The 20,558-nt window shown below is 43.0% G+C and overlaps 1 protein-coding gene across 1 annotated transcript in view; it reads left to right on the forward strand.

Annotated features, from left to right (window-relative positions):
- Positions 1-19,435, forward strand: part of SETD2 (SET domain containing 2, histone lysine methyltransferase) — a 91,553-nt gene extending 72,118 nt beyond the window's left edge. The window contains exons 18-20 of the mRNA XM_021686955.2: positions 16,336-16,416; positions 18,165-18,266; positions 18,597-19,435. Coding sequence (XP_021542630.1) covers positions 16,336-16,416; positions 18,165-18,266; positions 18,597-18,758 — 345 coding nt within the window. The 3' untranslated portion in view covers positions 18,759-19,435. The remainder of the gene's footprint in view (positions 1-16,335; positions 16,417-18,164; positions 18,267-18,596) is intronic.
- Positions 19,436-20,558: the final 1,123 nt, after the last annotated feature.

Raw genomic sequence — 20,558 nt, forward strand, 5'->3', positions numbered from 1 at the left:
CTGTCATTTTGCAGGGCCAGTAGTGTGTGGTCTTGTGATTCTATTTTCCTTATTGTTCTGGAGAATTAACACATGTAATAAATACTGGACAGGACTAGGAAATCCAAACAGTACAGAAGTATGGTATGTAGAGCAAAAAATAAAAGCCCTCACTTTCTTTTCAGCTGCTCTCCTATCGTCTTCCCTCTGTGGAGATAAATACTGTTAACTAGTGCAGGAATTCTCAACTGAGAGCAGTTTTGCTCCCCAGAGGACATCTGATAATAATATTTAGAGACATTTTTGGTTGTTACAACTGAGGGGATGCTACTGGCTTCTAGGGGGTAGAGGCCAGGGAAGTTATGAACTATCTTACAGTGCACAGGACAGCCTCCCACAACAAAGAACTGGCCCAAAATGTCAGTAGTGCCAAGGTTGTGAAACCTTTCTTTGGCATATGTTCTTCTAGACCTTTCTGGAAAACATACACACATACAGGTGTTTTTCTTTTTCTTTCTTTTTTTTTTTTTCCCATTTTAAACACACAAATACAGTCATGGTATTTATACTCCATCATAACCTCCTTTAATATATCTCAGCTCTTTGGGTACTTGGCTGGCTCAGTCAGTGGAGCATGCGACTCTTGATCTTGGGGTTGTGAATTTGAGCCCCACATTGGGTGTAGAGATTACTTAAAATCTTAAAAAATATCTATCTTAGCTGTTTCCTTGTACATCTGCTGCATTCTCCTTGATGCTCTATGTTTCTTTTTAAATGTGTTTTAGCTCATTAACTGAAATCTTACATAGATGGTATAGTTTAATGTCCTGCCATTTGGGATTGATGGGTCTGGGAAAACGTTAACTGTTTACATAAAACCTCACCAAAGGAGTATTCCACACACCCCCACCTTTTTTTTTTTTTTTTTTTTTTAAGAGTTGGGACAAATATTTTACTATGGAGATATTATTTTAGAACAAAGAAGGCAAAAAGCTTATTCCTCATCTCTCCCTCTGACAAAACAGTAAATAGGATTAGAGACCAAGTAAATTAAATACACAGTGACTGAATTATAACCATTTTTATCCCTATTTGTAACAGGACTCACTGTCTCCTAGGGTGAGGTGTCTTGAGTGAAATCAAAGACCGTATTTCTGTGTCCTAAGATCTGAATAGTATTTTTTTTATTTTTTATTTTTTAAAAAAGATTTTATTTATTTATTTGACAGAGACACAGCGAGAGAGGGCACACAAGCAGGGGGAGTGGGAGAGGGAGAAGCAGGCCTCCTGCTGAGCAGGGAGCCTGATGTGGGGCTCGATCCCAGGACCCTGGGATCATGACCTGAGCCGAAGGCAGACGCTTAACGACTGAGCCACCCAGGCGCCCTGTGTGTGTGTATATATATATATATATATATATATATTTTCTTTTTTTTTTTTTTTTTTTTTTTAAACAAGAAGAGTCACTTAACTAGTTAAGTCATTGGAGAGGTAGGGAGAGGGAAGAGGGCAGAAGGGAAGGAGCTGGAGTGAGAGAATAAAGTGAAAACAACATACCTTCTTTCACATTTTATTCACTTTGGGAGAAATGTTTTTCTTCCTTCATATATTTGGCATTTGCCAAAAAAAGTATGTGCTTAAGTTAAATCCATGTGGAACTTGCTAAATTTCAGAGGAATCATTTGAGTCACTTAATCGCATCACTGTAGCTATGTTATTGTCACATTTCTTGACTCATTTAGGAATATGCCCAGAATTGTCAGGCAATTGCCACTTAAAGTATCCAGAAGCTTACAGACAAAAAAACCACAGTAGCTCCCTCTTTCCAGACTTCTGTAGCTATGTTAGTTATATCTTTTGAAAAATAAGCAGAAGGTATGAGAAGAGATGTCTGGTGCATACAGGAATACAGCTGAGCTCTGAGACCAGGTTTATCAAGCATGTCAAGAGACATTACCTTTTGCACCTTGACTGTTAATCATGATTCAGTCTTCTGGTCTGTAGAATCCTGCTTGATTGACCGTAGGAGAAATATAACGCAAAATCTCGCTATATACATATTACTCAAAGTGAGTATATTGATCAGGTTGTATCTGATAACATACAGAGAAAGTAAGTAACATGTTCTAGTCAAGGCTGTGGGTTCTCAATTCCTGCCCTAGATTAGTTATACTAGATACATACACTGAATTCCAGAAAAGCTGCTGTGCTCTAAATTCACATGATATTCACAGTGACAACTGTGGAAAAATATGTGGGTGTATAATTAGGTTTTAGTGGAAAACTATTCTAATCTATAAACATACTGGAGCGTCAGTTCAAAGTTAGGACTAGAATTAATACTGTTGTTGTGGTCAATAGATGGCAAAGTAACAGACTTAGTTTGGTGATCAGATTTGAAAGTTGGGAGGGAATAGTCCACAGGTGGACGGTGTACGGATGCATGTATCCCTTTCATGAATTGTAAACATGAAGCTCTTACTGCATGCTCATGTTGTGAAAGCTTGTGTGAAATTTGAAGGGCCAGACCTCAGCCAGGAAATTGGTCAGAGCATGGTGGATATAACTTGACTATGATTAAGGAACTTCAGAAGGAAAAAAATAGCTTTCTTTGGCTATAGAGAAGTGTTTTCTCCTTGGGTCTCTACTTAGGGGTTTAAACCACCAACTAAAAATTACAATTTTTGTTTTAATTGTGTAGTGAGATAATGAGATGACCCCCAAGATGAAATTCCACTTGGGAATGACTAAAATGGTGGAATTTCCCCTGTCTGATAATGGAAGAGTGTTCCTTGGTGCTCTTCTTAAAATGTCAGCGATAAGGGGCACCTGGGTGGCTGAGTTGGTTGAGCGTCTGGCTCTTGATTTCAGCTAGGTCATGATCTCAGGGTTGTGAGATCGAGCCCTGCGTAAGCACTGGGCATGGAGCCTGCTTAAGATTCTCTTTCTCCCCGTCCCTCTGCCCCTCCCTCCTTTAAATAAATAAATAAGTGAGTAAATAAATAATAAAATATCAGCGATGAGAGGGAAGATTTTCTGTTTTCAAATAACGGTACCACACCACTCATGAGCTTAAATTTAAATTAGTGGTCTAATGTAAGAGACTGCAAAGAACTCGGTGTATTTTTAATACTTTTTTTGAAGCCTGGTAATAGGCTTCTGAAAAAATAATACATTTTAACTATATACTATTACTTTCTGTTTAATACGTGAGCATGTATTTTATCCCTCAAGGTGTGTTTCATTTGTTACAGAAGGACAGACCAGGAAAGTTAAGAAATCAGCATATTTGCAGGGGTGCCTCGGTGGCTCAGTCGGTTAAGCGTCTGCCTTCGGATCGGGTCATGATCCCAGGGTCCTGGGATCGAGCCCCACATTGGGCTCCCTGCTGAGCAGGGAGCCTGCTTTGGCCTCTCCCTCTGCCTGCTGCTTCCCCTGGTTGTACTCTCTCTCTGTCAAATAAATAAATAAAATCTTAAAAAAAAAAAGAAATCTGCACATTTGCATTTATAGCAGAGAGGTGTTTGAAGGACTGTACTGTATACTTGTAAGAGTACTAGAATTTTCTCCAACCCGTATAGTGTAGCCTTTCTCTAGCATTTCTTAAAGGCTAGCCTCCTGACATTTGTTTCAATTATATCATTAAATTATTTCAGGAATGTTAAGCAACAGACAACAAGGAGTCCATTCAGGGGTCTGCAAAAGCAAATATAAATCCAGTGCTTAAGTCAAAAATAACTCTCATATATCACTATGCTTCTGTGTGTCAGGATAAAGGGATGGTGCATGTGTAAGGATGAGAAGGAGTGGGAAATTAGAAAGAGGAAACATTCCTCCTACCTCTTAATTGCCTAAGAGGGGTTACAGAGTGAGACTTCTTTTTTTTTTTTAAGATTTTATTTATTTGTCAGAGAGAGAGAGCACAAGCAGGGAGAGCGGCAGGCAGAGGGAGAAGTAGACTCCCCACAGAGCAGGGAGCCCTATGCGGGACTCAAACCCAGGACCCTGGGATCATGACCTGAGCCAAAGGCAGACGCTTAACCAACTCAGCCACCCAGGCATCCCCAGAGTGAGATGTCTAATGGAGATTCAAAGATGTCTGCTTTCAGAGAAAATAGGAGAGAAATTTTTCTGTTCTTCTTCTTTGCTATAGTACAAATACATACATAACTCTCTCTTGGAATTCAAATCATAATGAGTGTGCACAAAGTAATTAGGCTGCCAAATATAGTTCTTATTGTGAACAAATAGTGATAGGTTAGAGGTGTCTTCTCTCCCACATGGAATCAGAGTCAGACCAAAACAGGGCTTTTATAACTTCAGTTCCTTGAGTGCATTTGACTGTTAGTGAAATAGGTGTACCATTTCTACCTGAGCAGAAGATAAAAATAATTTGAAAAGGTTTTACACCTAATGTTCGATTTTATGTAAATGACACCTTTGGTAACCAGCTTGAAACATTCTAGCCATGTAATTCAGAATAAAGGAAAACAAACTGTCTTTCTACGGCCATTTACTTTTGTCTAAACTTTTTCTCCCTATTCTTGCACGTAAAATACTTTGTTGTTTGCGGCATCTTTAATATTACACCTTTGTATTTGCAAATGCTCTTTCAGTTGTGAATAACAAAAATGCAGCTCAAACCAGCATGAACATAAAAAAAGGCATATTGGCCTGTATACTTGGGAGTCAAAGATTATTACAATCTTTGATTCTGCTTCCCTCAATGTGTAGACATGGCAAGCGTCAAATCTGGAAATTCTTTTAAGGAGAACAGCCCAGTAATAGTTGGGAGTCATGTGTAAAGCACTGTGTGCTGTGGGTGAGGGTAAAGGATGATAGTGGTGTGACCTGAGCCCCCACCACTCAAATAGCTTACCTGGTCATGGGGTGATCACTGAGAGTCCTGTGTTAACTGTCTTTGATTTTCAGTTAGTGATTCACATATAGAATCAGTCAGTTTAGTTTCTGGATCACCAGGAGCTGAGTCAACCTCAGCTCTTATGAAGTAAGAGTTCAGTGATCTTTGAGTATGAATAATGAGCCCGATTTTGGCATTGTTTTGGTCCATTATCCTGGAGGGTAGAAGAGAATACTTGTGAAATCCACTCAAGTGCTGTGTACCCGTGGAAGCTGGGAGAAGGCTGACCAGCACCTGTAGCAGAAGGCTGCCCCATCCATATGGGAAATTTCTGAGTGGGCAGTGATGGGGTGAATTGCCTGACTTCAGGAACATTTACATTACTTGGTGAAGGGCACTTTTGGCCATGTAGGAGAGCTGTTCTTCAGAGATTTTTCAAAATCTACTCACAGAGAAGAAATAAACTATATATGAAATTTTCACAGGTTAAATATTTAAGAAAGTTTTGTACAGATTTTGGCTTTAGGTTCTTTACCTATCAAGAACAAAAGGAGGGCGCCTGGGTGGCTCAGTTGGTTAAGCGACTGCCTTCGGCTCAGGTCATGATCCTGGAGTCCCGGGATCGAGTCCTGTATTGGGCTCCCTGCTCAGCAGGGAGTCTACTTCTCCCTCTGACCCTCCCCCTCTCATGCTCTCTCTATCTCATTCTCTCTCAAATAAATAAATAAAATCTTTAAAAAAAAAAAAAGAACAAAAGGAGGTTTATTCAGCTTATCTATGACATAGAGGTACTTAATAAAATACTGATTGAATGAATCTGTCAGAGTAGCTGAGTGGCTCCTTGATTTCTACAGTGTTTATGTCTCAAGGCTTCTGTCACAGCCCTAAAATTCGGAATGGGGCTACAGATAGAGGAATCTGTAAGCACCAATGCAGAACAATTCAGATTCTTACGAATGGTTTTATAACATACCTTTTCATTACCCATAACTCTGACAGTCTCTGCCTTTTAATTGGTGTGTTTAATCTATGGACATTTTAGTAAATGTGTCAATAAGGTTGGGTGTAAGATCTATCCCCTTACTATTTTCTAATATTTCATCTGTCTTCTATGGGGGGGGGGGGTTGTGCTTTCTTTTGGATTAATTTATATTTTCCCTAAAATATTTCATTGGCTTTTCTTTCCTTTTTTTTTTTTTTTTTTTTTAAGATTTTATTTATTTATTTGAGAGAGAGAGAATGAGAGAGAGCACATGAGAGGGAGGAGGGTCAGAGGGAGAAGCAGACTCCCTGCTGAGCAGGGAGCTGGATGTGGGACTCGATCCAGGGACTCCAGGATCATGACCTGAGCCGAAGGCAGTCGCTTAACCAACTGAGCCACCCAGGTGCCCTTTATTGGCTTTTCTGTTGGCTTATTAATCATTCCTCTTTGTTTTACTTTTTAGTAGTTGCTCTAAGGAGTGGTTATCAGAGTGTAGTGTGGAGACCTTAGGGATTTTAAGACCCTTTCAAGGGAACCATGAGGTCAAAACTATTTTCACAGTAATACTAAAATATCATACGCCTTTGCCACTCTCATCCATTCACAAGTATACCATGGAATTTTCCTAAGGGTACATGAAACGATTGAATACAGAAGGAAATGAGAATCCAGCTGTCTTCTGTTAAGCCTGACATTAAAGAGATTTCCAAAATGTAAAACTGTGCCACTCTTACCAATTTCTTTAGTTTTGGAAAAGAAAGTTATCTTTTCACAAAAAAATTATATTCACATATGATGGGTTTGTTAATGCTGTTTCAAAATAAATATTTTTTTCTGTTTGAATTTATTTTTTTAAGATTTTCTTTGAGAGAGAGAGTGTGCACACAAACTGGGGGGATGGGAAGAGGGAGAAGCAGACTTCCCACTGAGCAGGGAGCCAGATGTGGGGCTCAATCCCAGGACCCTTGGATCATAACCTGAGCTGAAAGCAGATGCTTAACCATCTGAGCCACCCAGGCGCCCCTGAATTGAATTTCTAATACGGTAAATTTGGATAGATAGAACCCATATGAACAAAAGCTCTCTGGGGTCCTCAGTATTTGAAGAGCAAAAAGGAATCCTGGGACCTAAAAGTTTGAGAACCACTGCTCTATAGCTTACAATATGAATATTTATCTTATTATAGTGTCCTGTTGTATCAAATACCATTTTATCGATAATTCTAAGAACCTACTTACATTTTGCCCCCCTCCTGTCCATTGTTCTGTTGTTGACATACTTTTTTTTTTTCATTCTTTCATATGCTGTGAACCCCAGAATTCATTATTATTGTTTGCTTTAAGCAGTTTGTTATGTCAAAGAAATTTTTTTAAACTTGGGAGCAGTCTTTTATTTACCCACATATTTGCCATTTTTCGTACTCTTTATTCTTTCATGTAGATTTGAGCTTTTTCTGGAATCCTTTTCCTTTAGACTGAAGAATTTCCTTTAATATTTCCAGTATTTCAGGTCTAATGGTGATGAATTCTGTTTTTGTTTGTCTGAAAAAGGTCCTTGTCTTTCCTCTTTTTTTTTAATAGACTGTTTTTTAGAGCAGTTTTAGGTTCACGTCAAAATTGAGTGGAAAGTACAGAGTTTCTATATAATACCCCCTGTCACCACACATGCACAGCTTTCCCCCACTATCGACAACCTGCCAGAGTGGCCCATTTATTACAGTGAACCTACATTGACATGTCACTATCACCCAAAGTCTGTAGTTTGCATTAGGATTCTTGATGTTGTACACTCTGTGGGTTTGATAAATGTGTAATGGTATGTATCCACCGTATCAAACAGAATAGTTCACTGCCCTAAATACCTTCTGTGCATCCCTCCCTCCTTTGCCACCTCCCTCATCCCTATCCCTGACAACCACTGATCTTTTTACTGTCTATCTAGTTTTGCCTTTTTTTTTTTTTTTTAAAGATTTTATTTATTTATTTGACAGAGAGAGACACAGTGAGAGCAGGATCACAAGCAGGGGGAGAGGGAGAGGGAGAAACAGGCTTCCCGCGGAGCAGGGAGCCCAATGCGGGGCTCGATCCCAGGACCCTGGGATCATGACCTGAGCCAAAGGCAGACGCTTAACGACTGAGCCACCCAGGCGCCCCTCTAGTTTTGCTTTTTACAGAATGTCATATAGTTGGACTCATATAGTATGTCACCTTTTCAGATTGATTTCTTCCACTTAGCATTATACATTTAAGGTTCCTTCATATCTTTTCATGACTTGCTAGCTCATTTCTTTTTTTTTTTTTTTTTTTTTTTTTTTTTTTAAATTTTTTTTTTTTTTTTTTGAGAGAGAGAGAATGAGAGAGAGCAAGTACATGAGAGGGGGGAGGGTCAGAGGGAGAAGCAGACCCCCTGCCGAGCAGGGAGCCCGATGTGGGACTCGATCCAGGGACTCCAGGATCATGACCTGAGCCGAAGGCAGTCGCTTAACCAACTGAGCCACCCAGGCGCCCCATAGCTCATTTCTTTTTAGCACTGAATAATATCCCATTGTCTGGATTGACCACAGTTTATATATTTGTACTCTAGCTACTAAAGGACATCTTGGTTGCTTCCAAGTTTGTGCAAGTTTTTTATGGGCATAAATTTTCCATTCATTTGGGTAAATACCCAGAATCATGGGTATGGATCATATGATAAGAGTATGTTTAGTTTTGTAAGAAACTGCCAGACTACCTTTGTTTTTGAAGGATATTTTCACTGGATAGAGAATTCTAAGTTGATACTTTATTTCTCCCTTTCACCACTTTAAAAGATGTTATTCCATTTTTTCCTTACTTATAGTTGTTTCTAATAAGAAGACTATACTTTGTACCCCCAAATATGTCTTTCCTCCTTTCTGTCTGCATGGAGAAAAACCCTAATCTTATAATTGGTTTTTAAAAGAATTTGATCGTGATGTACCTTGGTGTTGTCTTCTTTGTGTTTAACCTCTGGTTTTTTTTAGCTTTTTGGATCTGTGGATTGATACTTTTCATCAAATATGGAAATAGATTTTTTTATTTCAGTTATATTTTTCAGCTCTAAAGTTTCAGTTTGGTTATTTTTAATACTATCAATTTCTTTGCTATTTATATTTTCTTTTATATCCTTGAATGTTTATAATGTTCAGCTTCCCTTTTATTTCTGGACATGTTTCTAGTGATTGATTTTTCTGTGGTTATCAGATTAAAATCTTCTTGCTTCATGTGCATCCAGAAATTTTCATTTGAACACTGGACATTGTGATTGTTATGTCATTGAGTTTCAGAATTTTATTTTCCATTAAAGACTGACGGGTTTTGTTTTTAATTTTTGTTAGGTTGGGTCCAGAGTAGTCTTTTCTTTTGGAATGACTGCTACTATCCAAGATACGGTCTTTCTGGGGTCTCTGCTGAATGCCTTGGGTTAACACCAAGGTCTCTTCACTCCAACTGGTAGAAGCTCAGATGTTTCCCAGCCTTCTGTGAGCTCTGGAAATTGTTAGTTTATAGCTCATCTCAGACACTTTGAACTCCAGTCTTATCTCCTCAGCTCACTGAGACCAGCATGCTATGCTGTGCTTAGGTGTTGCTCCCTGCTCTGGGGTCTGGTACACGTGGAAAGCCAGGATACTCAGGGCATACCTCCTTTTTTCCCTTGTTTCTGGGATTGTAATCCAGTGCTGCTTAATGTCCAGTGTATGGCAACTGTTGTTTCCTGTATTTTGTCTAGTGTTTTGGTTGTTTACAGTGAGAGGGATAGTTTGTTAACAGTTAACTTGTCACGGCCAGGAGCGCAAGTCTGTGGAGGGCTTTAAAAAAACAAAACAAAAACTTTATTGAGGTATAACATACCTAACATAAAATTTAGTTGTTTTATGTTTATAGTTCAGTGACTTAATAAATTTACCAAGTTATGCAACCATTACTATAATCTGTTCTTACAACATTTTTATGCCCCCCAATAAGATTTTTCATATCCCTTTACAGTTAATCCCCTTACCTATCCCAGCCCAACCACAGTTTATTTCATTCTTGATAGATTCACCTTTCCTGGACATTTCATGTAAGTGGAATTATATAACGTATGGTCTTTTGTGACTGGTTTCTTACATAGTGTAATGTTTTCAGAGTTCATCCTTGTTATCATATGTATCCAAATTTCATTTTTATGACTGAATAATATTCCCTTGCATAGATGTACCACATTTTGTTTATCCATTCACCGGTTGGTGGACATTTGGGTTGTTTCCACTCTTTGGTTGTTATGAATAATGGTATATGGACATTTGTGTTGGGAGTTTTGGACATGCATTTTCAGTCCTCTTAGGTGGATACTTAGGAGTGGAATTGGCTGGGTCATAGGATTAATTTGTGTTTAGCTTTCAAGAAACTGTCAAACCATTTTTCTAAAGTAGCTGTATCAGGGGCACCTGAGTGGCTCAGTGGGTTAAGCATCTGCCTTCGGCTTGGGTCGTGATCTCAGGGTCCTGAGACTGAGGCCCGCGTCAGGCTCCCTGCTCACTGGGGAGTCTGCTTCTCCCTCTCCTTCTCCCCACCCCACTCGTGCTCTCTCTCTCTCTCTCTTTCTCTCAAATAAAATCTTAAAAAAAAAAAAAATAAAAGTAGCTATATCATTGTACATTTCTACCCCAGCAGTGTATGAAGGTTCCGTAGGAGAGTTTTTATAGAAACAGGTATCCAAGGGGAAAATCCCACGAGTGTTATGTGCTTCCAGCAAAAAACTCTGTGGACATTCACTCTGTATCTTAGCTTCTTAGCCTTTTATCTCTGATTTGTCAGCTTTACCATTTCTTGTTATTTCTGTGAGAAAAATCTAAACGAAAGACATCTATCTATTCTTTGTTATTAACTCTTTGAACTGGGTATAACAGATGAAAGAACAAATGAGTTTTGATCTTCCAACCAAACTTGCCCTGAAGCACAAGTCAAAGGCTTGAGGTGTCAGTCTTTGGATCCCTTTCCAGACCATAGTTCTAACATCAGTATCTACTCTGACTTGGATAACTAGGGACTTACTTGGATCCAACCTTCCTAACCAGTTTATACCTGTACTCACCTCACTAGCATCTCAAAAGACAAGAGAAGGATGCCTGTGGGGTATGTTTTTATTCCTTCTGTCCAACTTTTTTTCATCTTTAGGGCTTTCGGGTAGGTTTTAATCGCCTTGGAGATACAGATTGTACCGTTGTATATTTTCATTAACTTATAGGCCTTGTGTGAGGTATTAGGGATAGAAAGAGAAATAAAACTGAATACTAGTCTTCAGGAAGTTCATTCTAAAAGAAAGAGCACATCAGGGCACCTGGGTGACTCAGTCGGTTGAGTGTCTGACTCTGGATTTTGGCTCAGGTCATGATCTTAGGATTGTGAGCTCGAGTCCCATGTCAGGCTCTGCGCTGGGCGTGGAGCCTGTTTAAGATTCTCTCTTTAAAAAAAAAAAAAGAAAAGATAGAAAGAAATAGCCACATCTATACACCAAGAACACAGTGGGATAATTGCTATATTAGAAGTCTGTACAAGGGCACCTGGGTGGCTCAGTTGGTTAAGCATCTGCCTTTGGCTCAGGTCATGATCCCAGTGTCCTGGGATCGAGCCCTGCACCTGCTTCTCCCTTTGCTGCTCCTCCTGCTTGTGTTCTCTGTCTCACTCACTCCCTCTAAAATAAATAAATAAAATCTTTAAAAAGAAAAAAAAAAAGTATGTACAAAATGCTATGGGAGCACAGTGATTAATGGTCTGAGAAGATGCATCAGTGATATGTCACAGAAAACATGATTTTACCTGTAGTCAAAGTGGGCAGGAAAGAGCATTCTAGGTAGATAAAGCAGTTTTTGCAAAGGCATAAAGTCAGGATAAGACAGAGTGTATATAGGAAATATAATTTGGTACAGTGAGAGTTTGGTGCATATGGGGTAGTGAGAAAAAATATGGAAATGTAGGTCAATTTTAAATTGTCTAAGATCTTGGTGTCCTACTAATGTGATTACTGTATGATAGGTACTTGGGAGCCAGTGAATGCTTTTAAAGCAGGGGAATCAGTCAGATGTGTTTCCCTTGAGCAAAACAGGCTCATTTGAAAAGGTGAGATTGGTAGCAGGAAGATCAGATTGGAGAGTATTACAATAGCTTAGGCAAAGTGAGGAACCAAGAGTGGTGATGTTGGGGATTCATGCAAAGACATTTGAGAGGCATTGTGGTCAAGGCTTTGCAAATAAGTGGGTATGGAAGAGGCAAGGATGGCCCAAGGATGGCTTGGGGAGATAAAATCCCTTTATTCAGTTTAGGGGATGAAGGAAAGATCAGGAGGAGGTTTGGAAATAAGTTCAGTGTGGAATTTGAGCTTCTTATGGGATCCAGGGTAAGAATGGCTGGTAGATGGTTTGAGTCATCAGTAAATTGGTGTTTTTTTTGGAAACATTAGCGGGGATATGGTACCCACATGGGGAAGGTGTGGAATGGGCAGAGAATTCTTTGAGGAGTGCTATGTGATGCTGGATGGGTGGTTTTGAAAGCATTTGATGCTGAGACTAAGCATCTGTGAGAGCCCTCCTTCTCTGTTTTCCTCCAGTGTTGTTCCCTCCTCTTGATCATCTTGTGCTCTCTTCCATCATCCATCATGTGGTGAGTGTAAAGTCAAGCCTTCCCTTTGAGGACCCCAGATGCGAATATTCCTGACTGCTTGCATGATTGAGAGACAGCAATTTTTACTGCTGCTTTCTGGCTTTTAATTAACATTTAGACATAAGTGTGGTAGATATCCTAAGTGTAACTATGTTGTGTTAAAATAGTGGTTGTGGAGTGTTTGTTGGGTTGAGGGAGATGGAAGAGGATGGGATCAGATGCCAAGAGTCTTTTCAATTGATGGTCCTATCTTTGGCATTGGGGTAATTTGCAAAAGGATTCCATATGAAATCACCTCCCAGCAATGGAGACGGATCCAGGAAATCACATTTGAGAGAGGATTGTGAAAAACCAGAGCCCAGATCTTTGCAGAGCAGATGGTTAAGTTGCCCAATAAGCACAGCCTGGTTGATAGCTGGGGGACCAGAGAGAAACTCCCAGGACTGTACTACACTCAGGCCAGATGGAAAGAGTAGGAAGCCTTCTGGTTCTTAGTGATGTCTTTAGGACCTTAGTTCCAGGTTTATCAGCTCCACTTTTCTGTAAGGGAAATAGATGGAGCCTGTTGTAATCTAGTCAGGCTTTTGAAACACTATTTCTAGAAACCGCCTTGGCGATCTTTTTGTTCCTGTCCAGTCCTTCCTTCTCCAGTCCCCACCTTTTTGGTTTTTTTTGACAGAATGAAGTGTGGTGCCTTATTTAGAACCAAACACTGAAATAAATATTTTTGTTCTTTCTACTACCAAAGGTGGTCGTAACTCCAAAACAGAATATACTGAGCTTTTATTACTTTCAAGGCTCCTTCTTACTTCACCTTTTAATCGATGTACACAGGCTCATGCATTGCAGAATTTAGGTTGAATCATGTGTAGTGTTTCTGATAACCTCAACTTCTTCTGGATTCTTGCTGCCCTGAAAGATAAAGTTCCTCCTTGAATAATGTTTTACATTTCATGTTCCAAAGGATATTTAATTAAATTCAGGGAGAGAGAAGCATTAGGTCGGTATATCCTGCTCTCTTTGTCAGGACTCCTTCCAGCCAGGCTGCACTCCTGAGTTCCAAGGCACATGGGCTTGTGACGTGGTCATTTCCGCCTGTATCACAGAGGATGGAGTTTGCGTTTGTTGTGTTAAACAGCCAGTGTATGGTTACCAGAGCCACCCAATAAGCTTAAAGTCATTCCCTTTCTAAGCCAAAAAGACTTGAAACCTCACCTTGGGTAATGTGAGGGTACTTAGGCCTTCCCTGTTATATTCATATCTAGTCATATTCCAGCCAGATTCCCTGGAATCCAGACATGCCCCAGATTAAGGCTGACAGTGAGGTGAGCTGTTAAAGGCAGTAAGCTCTGGCTATCTACCAGGCCCTCTGCCCACATTTCATTGTGTGCTCTCATCTGGCCACTGTTCGCATAGTTTCTCGCCAGGATCCTCCATTGGCTGATGATGCCCCATATGAGCCAGTGGATGGAAAAGGCAACCTCATTATTGCTGAGGCCCTGGGCAAACATTGCTTTTTTGCCTGTCCGAGTGCTTTCCCCCTTTCTGATGGGTTCCTGGAATCTCATTGAGACCACTTGCATGACAGGTAGATGTTCTCTACCCCATGATACAGCTTGTTATATTTTTAGGACCATTGGTCTGGGCTAATGGTCTTTTCTGGTGCTAGAGGATTTTTAATTGGCAGTAGGCATTTGAGAAGGTTAATAACATTGGTTTTAAAAGTTTACATATTGTAGAGATGCTAACATTTTAAATGGGACTTTTCTGGAGTTGGGGAGGTTTTTCATGTCAGTGTTCGTCAAGTGCTATCCTTGGCTCTGACTGGCTCCAGGTATTGCTTGGCATTGGGCCTGAGTAAGTGTTAACCAGTTTCTGAAATCATTTCTCATGCCATTTGCAGACCACAGACCAAGAGGGGTACATGAATTTCAGTACTCCCTAGAGTACTCCGTTTGGTTTATGATTTCCATGAAGTAAGTCTAGGCACCCTTCATTTGAACATTTCCTTTCTCAGTCCCAGTTGCTCAGCACTGAGAACGACCACAAAAGCTAGACAGAGCTCAGTGGACTGTGCTCTGTAACTGTGTTTTTAAAGCCCTACCAATGTCACCAAGTCAGAGATTAAATTAGGAAGCTGTTAAATATGCACTAGATTTATTTAGCTTTCTGAACACACACCCCATTCAGAGGGAAGAGGAACATTCCTCTCTACACAGTACCCTCACTGAGAGCTTGGCCTCTTCTGTAGGTTCAGGAGCCTTGAGATGGTTGTCATACCTCCAGGGGCTTTCTGTAGCCTTTGCTGTCGCTCCTCATTTCTGAGATCTATAAGAGAACAGCTGAGGGTGTGTTGAAGTTGCCTTGGCTTATTCTGGCCATTCTGGATCCCTTGCCACCTGAGGCCTTATTGTGAAGCACAGCCGCACACTCTCCTCCTGGAAAATAGAACCACAAAATCCCAAAGCCAAACATTAGAAAATAGAGTTACAGTGTGCTTTTTGGTCTTGTTTCCTGAAAACAGGTCGAATCTGTATGTTCTTTCTATTCTCTGCCCTCCCCCCTCCTGCTCCCACAGCCACAGAAAGTAGAAAAATGGAAAATATGTAAAGCTTTTATAACAAATCAGAGAAAGCAGATTTGTAGCAGCCCAAAGCCAAGGGAGTGCCACCTTTCTCTGGAGCCAGTCCAGAGCAAAGGGAGTTGAACAGCTCCTTCATCACCAGCGCCTTCAGACTGTTTATGGAAATGGAAGAATCAGCACTGGGGGATGGGAGGGGAGTCGAAAAACTCTCTGCTCTGAGCGGCTAGCAGAAACAAGAAGTACCTATAATAGCAACTGTGGTTTCTACATCCATCTGAAATCCTGCAGAAGGGAATGCTCATAAATCTTTTCTGTGGAAAAGTACATTTGCTAGTGAGGGGCTTGATGGTTGGTGGTGGGCAAAGGTATGGGGAGATGGCCTTGCATGGCAGGTGCTCTGAATGCCAGGCCTGCCAGCCCCCCTTACCTCTCGGCAGTGTCTGGTTAAGGGGAACTTGGCAGCCTCATCTCTAGCACAGTGGGAAAGGAGTGTTTTTAGGTTTGTCATCATCTTACCAGCTTGGGACAGAGTATCTTCTGTGTCTTAGCATCTATTTGTTCACTGACTTGGATGACCCTCGCCCCCTCCATCCCCCCTCCCCCAATACTGCCATATGTCTTTAGTCTTTATGTTCCTGAGCTGGAGATACCACCCTCCAGGGCGCCACTGCTGCATGCTGAGACTGTTTCGTGCAGTCCAGCCAGTTCTGCCTTTGGACAAGGAAAGATGATGAGTACACGGGGGAGTGGAGAGGCCTGCATGAGGACCACGTGTGGTCTGACCTTCCAGCTGTGTGGTGAAAGGTCTTCAGAACAGAGCATTTTAAGCCTTTGTCCTGGAATCCTAGGATGTCTGAGCTGGGAGAAGTGGGACTCACTGAGCCCAGGCCTCACTTGACAGTGTGGGTACTGAAGCCCAGAACAGGGACCTGAGTGGCCCATCACACAGCATTTTCCTCTGCAGACAAGGTGACTCTGAAACAACTGGAAATGTTTAGCGACATCGAGGATGTAACTTTAACTTAGGGCAGAGAATGTGGTTTATAGGAAGGAGGCCGCAGCCAGATGACAGGATTGAAACGTGAGGTGTAAGACTGGCAACAGTAGCCAAGCTGACTCCAAGCCATGCCCACTTAGGATTCTAAATGGATCCTAATACTATGAGTCGGGTGTCCCAACTGGGGGAAAGAAGGGAGGGTTCTGGAACAGCAGCGTATCGCTGACCTGACTTCTCATGCCAGCACTGTTGTGTTTTCTTTTGCATTTCTAGACCTCAAAAAAGCCTAAGACAGCAGAAGCAGACACCTCCAGTGAGCTGGCTAAGAAGAGCAAAGAGGTATTCAGAAAAGAGGTAAGGTTTGGTGGGTGTGGGCCCTAAGCTCCATAGGCTTACGCCTGAGCCCTTTCCTTTCTTGTCCTAAGTGTTAGGCTGCCCTGTCTTTGGGTGTTCCCTTGCTTCTGTGGTGTGACTGTGTAGTTGTCATGTGAGGGGGTCCTTTGTAGGTGGGTGATAAGCGCTTTCATATCTGTTATCATTTCATCCCTGTAACCGCTCTTGAGGTAGGCAAGGCAGGAGCTGTCATTCTTATGCAGGTGGAGGACCTCTTAAGGTTCAGAGATGGTAAGTTCTAGACAGAAGACCTGAACTCAGGCCCTCTGGCTCAAAGTCCAGTTCTGTTTCTGCAACGTTTCATTTGGTGGCTGCCTCATCCTCACGGGATTGGGAGAAAGTAGCTCCTTTTCATGCTCCTTGAAGTGTGTGTTTCCAGCTGTCAGGACACCAGCCTTGTCTGCCGCAGAGCATCTAGATTCTAAACTCCAGTCTTGATTCACCGACTGTTGGAGGAAACAAGCCTGTAAATAAGTTATGGCAGCTGTGTGCAGAGCATGCCATCTTAGGGCTGGAGGCCACTCTTCGGGGTATCAGGAAGGGCTGTTGAGTCGGTGTAGGAATGGACCAGGTAGATCAGGAGGGATGTAACTTCAGGCAGTAGAATGTACAGTAGCAAAAAAAGTCCTCATCCCTTCGAGGGGATTGTAAGTAGTCCTTGGGCCGTAGCACAGGGTATGTGAGGGGTGTTGGAAGATGAGGCTGAACAGTGTTGCTTCTTCATCTAGGGCTTGTGTGTCTGGGAGTTACGGGGTGCCATTGCAGGGCTTGAAGCCGGGAAGAAGGAATTCCCTGACTGGGGAAGTGGATTGAAGTGAGAGAGTATGGAGGCCAGACCATAGAAAAACTGAATAAAAGCCCTTTCCAGGGCTAAAACTTAGTTCTCGTTCTCCCCGTGTGGAATTATTGGTGTTTCAGCCAGCCAGCAGCTGTTTGTTCTGTGCCTGCCTTGTGATACATCCTTGTCCTTTGAATGTCAGAAGCCTCCTGGAGTTTCAGGGATGGGTAGACCCTGTTCAGGGTGCTCCCTGACAAAATGGTGATCATTGACCTCTTTGCTTCCTTTGTACCCTGGGATCTTAGCACCACAGATCCTTTCAGAGGTCCTGTGTGGGATCTCTTTTGAGAGCCACTGGTAGGACAGACATTGCAGAGACTGCTCAGGAGGACACTGGACGTTGTGTATGGGAAAGGGTCCGGTCCTGCCCTGGGGCTTCTTCCACCAGCTAGCACCCCATGCCTTCGTGTGCTTCACGTGGCTGCAGTGTGGATCAAGTGACGTGTAACATAGAATCTCAGTGACCTTCGGTAACAAAATGCCTGTGATCCTGGGGTTGCTGGGCCTCCTAGAAGCACTGGAACGCGTTCTCTGTGCGGCTTCCAAGGCTGCAGTCTCTTCAGGCCAAGGACATGAGATTTGTCAGCTGAAATGGGGGGCTGCTGTGAGATCAGCAGTGGAGTCCTGTGCCTGGGTCTCCTCCTCCTGCTCTAAGTCAGCTTGCTCATCTATCCAAGGCAGCTCTTTCCCTCTCGGGGCTGACCTAGGATCCTTCTCTCTTCTATCCCACTGGCCTAGTAGCATTCTTCTATCCAAATGAGCCAGCCTGAGAGGCAGAAAGGGAAGGATTGGCTTTCTCATTATTTCCTCAGTGCTACCCCTTGCCCTCTCTGGACTTTCGAGCAGCATATGCTCTTTCTCCTGCCTGCAGATGTCCCAGTTCATTGTCCAGTGCCTGAACCCTTACCGGAAACCTGACTGCAAAGTGGGAAGAATCACCACAACTGAAGACTTCAAACACCTAGCTCGCAAGGTATCCCCTCTCTTCTGACGATGCTCTGGGCAAACCGTGTACCTTTCATCATAGAAAGTGGGTTCTCCTTGCCAGATGCCCGGGCTGGGGACCCAGGAAGAGGGAGGGAAGGTTAGGGAAGGGAGGGCATCCTCCTTGAGGGTAGGGTTGGTGGTCCTCTCACAGACTCGCAGGGCTTAGCCTCCCCTTTCTGCTGATCCCAGCACCAGCCTGCCCCAGCCTCTCTCTTTATTCAACCCCAGTCTTGGTGAGAAGGGCCCTGAGGCACCAGGCTGGCCTTACCCCCTGAAATCCTTCCCACTCTGGTCTCTCTTCCTGTGTCCTGGACAGCTGACTCACGGCGTGATGAATAAGGAGCTGAAGTACTGTAAGAACCCTGAGGACCTGGAGTGCAATGAGAATGTGAAACACAAAACCAAGGAGTACATTAAGAAGTACATGCAGAAGTTTGGGGCCGTTTACAAACCCAAAGAGGACACTGAATTAGAGTGACTGGTGGGGCCAGGGTGGGAGGACAGGTGAGCAGGTGGGACAGACTTGGGAGAAGAACCCCTGCGGGCCCGCTGGGCACCCCCTCCTTCTGTCGGGGCTATGCTACTGGTGACACGTCGCCCTGGGGAATGGGGACTTCAGACCTGCAGATTTCAGCTGAAAGCCACGAAAATGAGCTCCATCTGCAAGCGATCCCTGGTCCTGAGCTGTTGGGGTGTGGTTGGAGGCCCATCAGAGGCAAGGGCTTAGGGAAGGACCCCGCTAAGATCCTGGCCAGGCCTAGCCCCACTCCCAAACCTGGGTCTCCTCCTTGGCGGTGCTGTCAGCGCACAGACCCATGCGCATCCCCACCCATGACCCCTCACCCTGACGATCTGTATTATATTTTAATGTATATGTGAATATATTGAAAATAATTTTGTTTTTTCCTGGTTTTGTTTGTTTTTCGTTTTGCTTTTAGCCTCTACGTGCTAGATCACAGGAAGACTTTGTAAGGATGGTTTTAAGTTCTCCTGCAAGGTTTAGTTTGTTATCATGTAAATATTCCAAAGCAGGCTGCCTTGTGGTTTCGGCCAGCCTTGTGCTATGTTGATAAGATTGATTTACTGCTTAAAATCACTTTACTTTATCCAATTTTTACTGAACTTTTTATGTAAAAAATAAAATCAATTAAAGAACTTGGCATGTGTGTTCCCTAAAAGCTAGTCAAGCATATTTGTATATAGTGGTGCCACTGGAGAGAAAAAGGAGAGATGGTGGCCATAGATGTGTGAAGTCGAGTTAATCCTTGAGCTTGGAGTTCAGTCACAGGCCTTGTTTCCGACAGGTCCCACTGGGACTGACACTTGCGGCCTTGGGATCTTACGCCTGTGTTCAGGGTGGAGTCAACTTGTACTACATGTATTCCAGAGCAAAAGAGGTGGGCCGGAGGGCCTCAAGGGTCTGGGCTTCTTTACTTGGGTTCATAGGTCAGGCAGGAGAAAGGCACGAGTCTTCCCCTTTATACCTCCTGGCTAAGGAGAGGAAGGCATTGACCCTCTTCCCTCCAGAACTTGAGTTCCCCAAGCTCACTGGAATGCTCTTTTGATGGGTGGGTTCCCCGACCTCCCCCACCATGCAGCCTGACCCTGGGCTTGGACGCTAGAGGGAGGACCCCTATAAAGGGGTACAGTGCATAGGCTGTGATGAGAGTGGACATCTCCTGGAGGAGGCAGGGCTCAGAGGCCCGACCCACCTCCCCCACCACCCTTTGAAGGATAAGTTGTCTGGGCTGTGAGGAGGACTGTAGGCTGCCAGCCAGTCTGGAACCATCTTTGCAAAGAGACTGGTCCCATGTCTTCCTCACCAGGGCTGTTCTGCTCCCTGCAGCAACGCCCTTGGGGGAGGGGCTGTGGCCCACTGAGTCTTGGGCAGGGTGGATGGTGGTTAGAGCTCTCGCCTGCTGGGTGCTGCACTGGGCACTTGGAGCTCGGGTTCTGCGCCTTTGATCCTTACAACCCTAGGGACAGGAGTTGGCAGTGTTTGGATGAGGAAATTCAGCCTCAGGCTCAGGAACTCATATCCTCATTGTTAAAAAAGAAGAACACCTATTTTCAAGTCCTAATCATTAGACATGCTATTTAATAACGTAGCCAAAGTGTTTTCCCGTGCTACTGCAGCCTTCAAAACTATTTAAAGCACATTATATCAAATGGATGGACTCTAATTCAACCCTCTTAACATTTGGGAGTTATTAACAGAGAATATCTCCGTTAATGTGCACATTAAAAGGGAATGGCTCTCTTGGGTGGGTTTGGGGTT

This window comes from Neomonachus schauinslandi, chromosome 1 (assembly GCF_002201575.2).
Source record: "Neomonachus schauinslandi chromosome 1, ASM220157v2, whole genome shotgun sequence".
NCBI lineage: Eukaryota > Metazoa > Chordata > Mammalia > Carnivora > Phocidae > Neomonachus > Neomonachus schauinslandi.